The following is a 7,240-nucleotide window of genomic DNA, read 5'->3' as shown; positions in this document are numbered from 1 at the left end:
TCTTATCACAGCAAATGGGTAATCACTTCACCGGGTGGGTAAGGAGATGTATAAGAGGTACAAGCATATCGGTGCAGAAGCGATCTCTATGAAACCCTTTTTTAGCTAGGCATAAGCCTTGGAAGTTGTTAAAAGCTGAAAAAGTTACGTGGATGAACATGAAGAGGTATTCCATGTTCCAAAGAAAGAACAAGTGATAACCACACCCTCATTCACGCTTTGGTCCTATAAAACTGTCATTCCATTTGTAAAAACACCTTCCTAGACATTAGGCTACAAAATTGGATTGTCTTGTGCTGAGATTCAAAATTAAAAACTTCCCAAGCTTTGTCATTCCTTTGACTAAGTCTACCGATCAAAGAATTGACAATGCACTTACTTTTCAATCTCCTCCTGACAACGAAGAGTTCCATGCTTTGCCGGATGTAGAATCCGTGAGGTAGCACTCCCAAAGTCGCAGAGGACAACATTCCTTCGACTGTCAATGAGTAGGTTTTCAATCTAAGGATGGGAGGAGCAGCAGATAGTTTTTGGAGGGTCGAGAGCTCTTTAACTGGTCATGGTAGACGATTGAATATAAATAGGTAATTTGAAGCGTACATCCTCCATCCCACATCCAGGGAGAATTCAAAACCTGAATCAGTAACAGCAGCTAGAAGCCTACTCCAAAAAGGTCGACAATTCCGATTTCACAGGCTAACACTGTCAGAAAGGGAAAAATTGACACCTGCTGTAGATGGTCGAATCCACGGAAATCCACCACAGAAGAGGTCTCGGAACCTGATCCAACTTTGGCAACAATCTTAATTTCGAGTTCTACATAATAACTACAATGAACCAGTCGAAACCATTCATAATTCAGTATGTCCCTATATTTACTATCCCGAGTAATGGAGGAGAAAGTGTGCATGGGTTTCAAGCCACCCACCTTGAGATCTCGATGAATGATAGGAGTTTCGCAGTGATGCAGTCGGGAGATGGCTTCGCAGACATCGGTAAGGATCCGAAGAACCTCCACCTCCAGAAATCGGAGACCCTTCTGCTGACGCTCTGCCAGAACTTGGGATACAGTAGCTAGAAAAAAAAAAGATGAAATGAGTAAAAAGGGTGGGAAAATATCAATTCTGTCCATTTAGGCATGGTGGCAGCTTGTAGTCATCAGGGGTGGTTAGCATTAGTAAATTCTGGGAATTTAGTACTAAAAGTCATTAGAGACTGCATATATTACCTTCTAAAGGGTTTACGCTGCCCACCTTTATCCCAAAATTGTCACAGTTTACGACCCTTTCCTGGCGATTATTAAGACTCCATGGAATGCGGGAAGTCCTGGCTCCTTCAGATAACCCAGCAATGGAGGACATCAGAATTTGCATCGATTGAACAATAATCCTATCCCTCTCCATTCTTGATGCTTTAAAGGTAAACACTTCTTCATAAAAAAAGACTTCGCTCCACTACATGTTGGTAGGCCTCAACTGTTTTGACAAGCTGCTAGCGTGTGAACTTAGAGGCTGACCTTAATTCCATCCGTTTTGATGAGACCTTGTAAAATAATAGCGATATTTACTTCCAATTAAAAGAAGATAGACGTAGTATCAGACGAGGAAACCATTTTCGTCCAATTTTCGGTAAAGCTAGTCAAAACAATTTGCAGTGGTTAGGGATTGCTTATTTCCATGCATGATGAAGCATAAAGATGCCTCAGTCTATAGGCGCCCTTTATTGCGCTTGTTATCACTTTCTTCTTCTTCACTCCACGGAATGTCGGGTGCAAGTCGGTCTTGTTTGGTTCGCAAACCGAGTCTGGTAAGGAGGAGGGGGTGCGGTCAACGGCACAGCAAACCAGCACACAGCCACGAAATGACTGAAACAACTTGATTGTAGTGATGGATCACTCAAAGGTAGATGCACAACGTTAGAGAGGGAAAGCCTCCATCCTACGGCGTGAAGAGGAATCAGACAGGATAAGTGGGATTGTTTACAGTAAGTCGGCATCCAAATGTCGAAAACATTCACTGCAGAGGGAAAATGGTGGGATTATCAAACATTGATTCCGTTGGGAAGGTATTACTTATGGATAGTAATGTGGTTTACTTCAGCAAGGAATACCTTCTAAGAAAATTGCTCCAATTATCTGATGTGCTTTATAAAAACCGCCGGAACTCACTTATTTACATTGAAGACTGGAGCATTCCTAATAGTAGCCCTCGACAGCTAACTCAGCTCTAAGAAAGGCAAGCTTTTGAAAGCTCTTTATATCACCGACAAACACTAGTTGCCAAATTGACATTCAACATGCTGAAATGAGAATTCAGGTGGCATTTACAGTATCAATAGAGCCGAGGTAGTGGGAAAAACAAACAGAACTGTGTGCAGCGGACGGATGGTAGAGCATGGAGATGAAGGTGAGGAAGTGTCCACCCCACGTGACAAGAGTGCGCGCCTTCAGACTGAAATCCGGTCCTACAGAATTCGGATACGTTCAAGGACTTACCAAGCAGACGGCTGATTAATCACTCGCATTCAGTTTACAGGTTATAATCATCCATCCTTGGAAAGCATTTAGTGACCTCTTGAATGTGTTATTCAGGAGCAATTCCAAAGCGACCATCATTTGACGACGCAAACTCAGGACGAAAATCCTTCGTAAATCAACCGAAGTAGTTATAGTGAATCCCTAAAGGACTAAGTTTAGGCACTCTTCTTCACGCTAACCAGTAAGGCCTACAATCTCTGCGTTCAGGGAACACTCAGCAAGAACTGAGTCAAAATATCGGACAGACGCCTTAAGACAGCCCCATCGAAGTTATTCCGGTGTATGGGTACGTATAATGAAAAATGGATGACAGAGAGCACTCCAAGGTGATTGAACAGTTTTGGTGGCATCCCGCCTCTCTGTTCATTTATTTGCTTACTCATGCCAGTGGTAATGTGTCCAGGAAGGATTCCTTTTAGGAAAATGGCCATAAAGTTTGACCTCAAAATATAAAACGACTGCCATTCGGCAAAGCATTGAATCAGCAGGGTACTGGGTCACAGGAATATTCAAATCAAAAGCAGAGAAATCAAAGAGTATCTCATTTAAAATCAGTATTTGGTTCATTTACACTATTCCAACTGCATCTGGATAAATAACTCACCTCCCAGTTAAACAAATGGGTTTCAAGTAGTGCAATCATTGCCGCTGGAAGAGTAAATCAGGAAGTACTGATTCAGTAACCGGAAACGAAACGAAAAAAATGCTACAGAGACGGCGAGAAGATATTAATTAGGCTAAACCAGAAAAACAGATATGAGAAAGTGTTGAAGATACATCCGACTCAATTTATCACTTCTTCAAGCCAGTAATAACTGCCAAAAGGCACTGGCTCACGAAATTCCGTACAACCGGGTGACATATTTACTTCGGAGCGAATTTGTTGGTGGCAGCTTGAGTACACACAGGCTGATTAATTGCTACACCACCCAGACCCCTTTGTGGTGCTTTGATTTACCACCGGTTCGCAGTGGCGAAGCATCGAGCTTAAAGTAAAATCGTCCAAACCGCTAGGTTTCATTTGCGGTTGCAAAATCATCTTTTTTCCGCTTCACAACTCATCACTTATTAATTGGCCACTTGCGTGCTAATTAACATTCTTAAATCTGCTTTAGACTAATAAAAGGAATCATAGGGAAAGGTGTGGGAAAAGAGATTAAGGGCAACGCTAACGCGTGAACAAGAGAGCGTATTATACCTCTCAATTGCAAAATCTGCTCGCATAGAACTTGGAAGCTTCAATTTCGCCGGTCTATCTGTTTAACCGCCTCTAACTATGCCGCATTCGAGAACGAATTGGTTTCACAGTTGACGATCTCTTGAGCGATCGAATGGGATGAATGTGCATACCCAACGTGCCTACCTACGAAATCCCCGACTTCGAATGAAAAGCTGGCTCGTGTGCTTCGTCTTAAACACATCAAGACACACGACTCAGCCACCACCCACACCAATGCTGTTCGTTTAAATAGCCGAATTACTGTTTTAGTGGAGGTAAAGGCAAGCCTTTTATGCCGTTGTGGTGGCAATTGCATCGTTCATTTGTAATAGCGACGTGAGGGACCAAACAGTTGCCTCATCGTGAGGGAGCGCGAGAGGGCCGAAAATGCCACGAACTACCTGACAGGACAAAGGAGGATAGAATAAAATAGGGCAGGGCAGTACAGAGATAGAACCTTTAAAGCGATGCATCAACAAGAAATGTAAATTTGAAAAGCTAGTGAACCCAAGCACCCTGTCCAGGAGCCTCGCTTTGACTAAGTGATTGGGGGCAGCTCGGCTCTCGTTAGTGGGCGACCGCGTGGGAGACAGAGATAATAGCAACGAGATTAGATGAAATGGGACCAACCGTGTCCATCTCCCTCTAATGCAACCAAATGGACGAAATGGCGCTGCAAAACACGCCCTCGTTTCTTTTTCAAGAAAACATAACAAGTAGTTGTTTGCAATTTGACCACCTTTGGTGCTTCCTCGACGCTCTTTTATGCAGCCGATTGAATTAAAGTAATATTTGCCCCAAGTCTGTGTGATAAATAGCAGTTTGGGTGGGTATGCTTTGATAGGGTGGTACACTACTTAGTTCCTATGCCTTCCCATTCCTGCTCTTCAGGCTTTCTGTAACCACTTCAAAAGCAAAGGTTGGAGCTCGAAGTGAAGCAAAATATCACGGTCCAATAGATCTTATCTGTGGGTCCAAGCTCCATTCTTTTGTTACCTCTAATTAAACTCCGACATTTTGTTCTCTTTTGTTGTACTTTGCACAAATAATTGCGTTTAAAATCATATTTACTTTGGCTCCCATTCAAACTCAATCCGATTTACTTTCAGCGGAAGTCAAATGATATAGCAGTGGTCGAAATTTATTTGGTTAATCATGGTGGGGCCTTCACCCACTTATTTTAGGTTAAAATGGCATTGAAATATCACTTCTGTCACATCGGAGATGACGGTAATTCTTCATATTTCAGCACACTGTTTACAAGATGCTGACCTGTAAGTAATGCACACGGCTAGAGGATCTCTTGTCAAATTATCGTATCCAGGACGAAGCTAGTTTTAATGTGCCACGACTCAAAAAAATGGGCGATGAGTGATAAAGAAGACATTTTGTATCTGGTTCAACGTGTCCAAAAGGGCGAATGTAAAGTTTGAAGATCATCCTGTAGTTTTTACCTTCCTATATCTCTTTGCTCTGATCTGTAGAGTTTATTCAACGACATTCACTAAATCTTACAATAAAGAGAACGAGATTGGATAAGGCAGAACACAGAAAGCGTGATCGCTGCCGCTCGGACTATGGGTAAGAGGCAAACTTTTTCAAATTCTGTCACATGCCAGCTTGCACAGGGACTGGACTACTCGCGACCTGCGGAAAAGACATCCGACAATCCTTCAATAGTTTGTGCAAAAATCCCTTTCACTGTTTTTTTTGCAGTCGAAAGAATTTATTCGAGATGGATGGCTGAATCTAGGATGAACAGGTTTCGTGACATGCGTTTAAGAGTTGAGAGTCAGAAAAATACAATCGTCGTGTACTCGAAAAAAGACCTCTCTTAACACCGAACATTTAATAACCGAAGGCAGGGGTGAAATTAAGAGACGACCACATTACCAGGATAGTAGGTAGTAAGGAGGAGGACTTCATAAATCTCTGACTCCCTCTCAGTCACTTTGGACGCCACATAGTTGATTATGTTCTTGTGTGACAAGGAACTCTGAAAAGCAATGCAGCTCGTAGCGAGAGGCGGTGGTGAGAAATACAGGAAAGGGTATAAAACATAGAAAGAAAACCCACCACGATAGTAATTTCTCGTTTCATGTTGGCCAAATCGACCTCGTTGTTAACCAGAGTGCGTTTTAGGGCAAAATGACGTCCATCCGGGGAGTGAACTCGGTAGACTATTCCAAAACCGCCTTGGGAAGGAAAAAGTAAAACACACCTCTCGTTAGCCAAACTGTAAATGCATTAGCGATAAATCCACTTCCAAACTCGCATGTCTTATAGCGGCTTCAAAGAATGGATACGAATGACAAAGTAATCCTCAAAAGTAGAGTTGTTCTTCTTCCACAGCAATGTAAAAGTGTACTATTTAGCACCGAAGCATAAATAAACACCCTAAAAGACTAAGATCAGCTGAATAAAATGCTTTGCGGAGGCATGGGTAAAGTGCATTTTTAGATAAAAAAGATATTAAGTGGAATGAGAGATGGCGAAATTTTCATTGGGAATAAAAAAACATTTACCGTTCATTAAAACTCTCAGGTAAAGATTGGCTTTGAGGGTGAAAGGAAGCTAGTTTGAAGTCACCATGGAGGGAGGGCCCTCATTGTTTAACGTGAAAGCGTGTGTGGTAAGTGGCACTGCTTGGAGGAGCTTAGCATCGTGTCGAGAACATCCACTTTGCGCCTGCATTGCATTGACTTGAAGGGGAAAGTCGTGGTGGAAGCTAGACAAATCACTCTCATCCACGTGCATTAACAGGAGACGACGGACATGAAGCTGCATACCCTGCCAACCTGGTATTTAATACGCCTTTCCTACACATTGTAAAACACCCTTTCTATGCCACTTGTTGTCTCTTGTACTTTACCCCAAAAGTACTTCGTTGAGCGAAGTAAACGGACACATCATTGGTCGTTGCCAAATTATTCACTACGCCATATTGCACCCCCACACCTTACCTAACCCACACTTCTAAAGCACCTACCACTTCATCCACAGAAGGCCATCCTTACCCTTGTGCTTCCACGTGTGGATACCTGGTGAAGTGTAGACAGAAATGCCCACTTGCTACGACCCAAACAACAATTCCTTGTTCCGCTCATGGGTGTGCACCGGAAATTTTTTCCTCCAGAAAGTGATATTCTCACAAAACAATGCACATCCTCATAATTCCGCGAGACTTGATCGTAACAAGAAGTGAGATTTATAATAGGAGGAAAGGAATGTCTCCGCGTCTCACACTATCTACCTTCCAACGTCATTTCCTTCCAACTCCAAGTGGTTCTCTCCTTTCCATGGAATTTGACAATTACACCGTCTTAATCCAAACAGACGGCGGGTAGCCAACAAATAAAATGAGACAGAAATGGATAATAGTCAGGGCCAATTTGTTTGTTTGTTTATTGACACACAATGTATTATAGAGTGGGATTCACAGGCATGTTTTTTTTGCTAAGAAAGCCGTCATTTTTGAAGGGGAA

General features: G+C 42.6%; 1 protein-coding gene across 1 annotated transcript; it reads right to left on the bottom strand. All coding sequences in view use genetic code 11, as the record gives it.

Moving 5' to 3' along the window:
- Positions 1-375: 375 nt before the first annotated feature.
- Positions 376-6,542, bottom strand: EGR_05677 (AP2-associated protein kinase; the record flags this gene model as incomplete). Its single annotated transcript, XM_024494926.1, has 5 exons — positions 376-501; positions 929-1,074; positions 5,649-5,751; positions 5,832-5,950; positions 6,437-6,542. The coding sequence occupies 5 exons, from the start codon at positions 6,540-6,542 to the stop codon at positions 376-378; spliced, it is 600 nt and encodes a 199-aa protein (XP_024350622.1).
- Positions 6,543-7,240: the final 698 nt, after the last annotated feature.

The sequence above is a fragment of the Echinococcus granulosus genome (assembly GCF_000524195.1).
Source record: "Echinococcus granulosus chromosome Unknown EG_S00044, whole genome shotgun sequence".
Taxonomy (NCBI): Eukaryota; Metazoa; Platyhelminthes; class Cestoda; order Cyclophyllidea; family Taeniidae; genus Echinococcus; species Echinococcus granulosus.
This window is presented reverse-complemented; position numbering and strand designations above follow the sequence as displayed.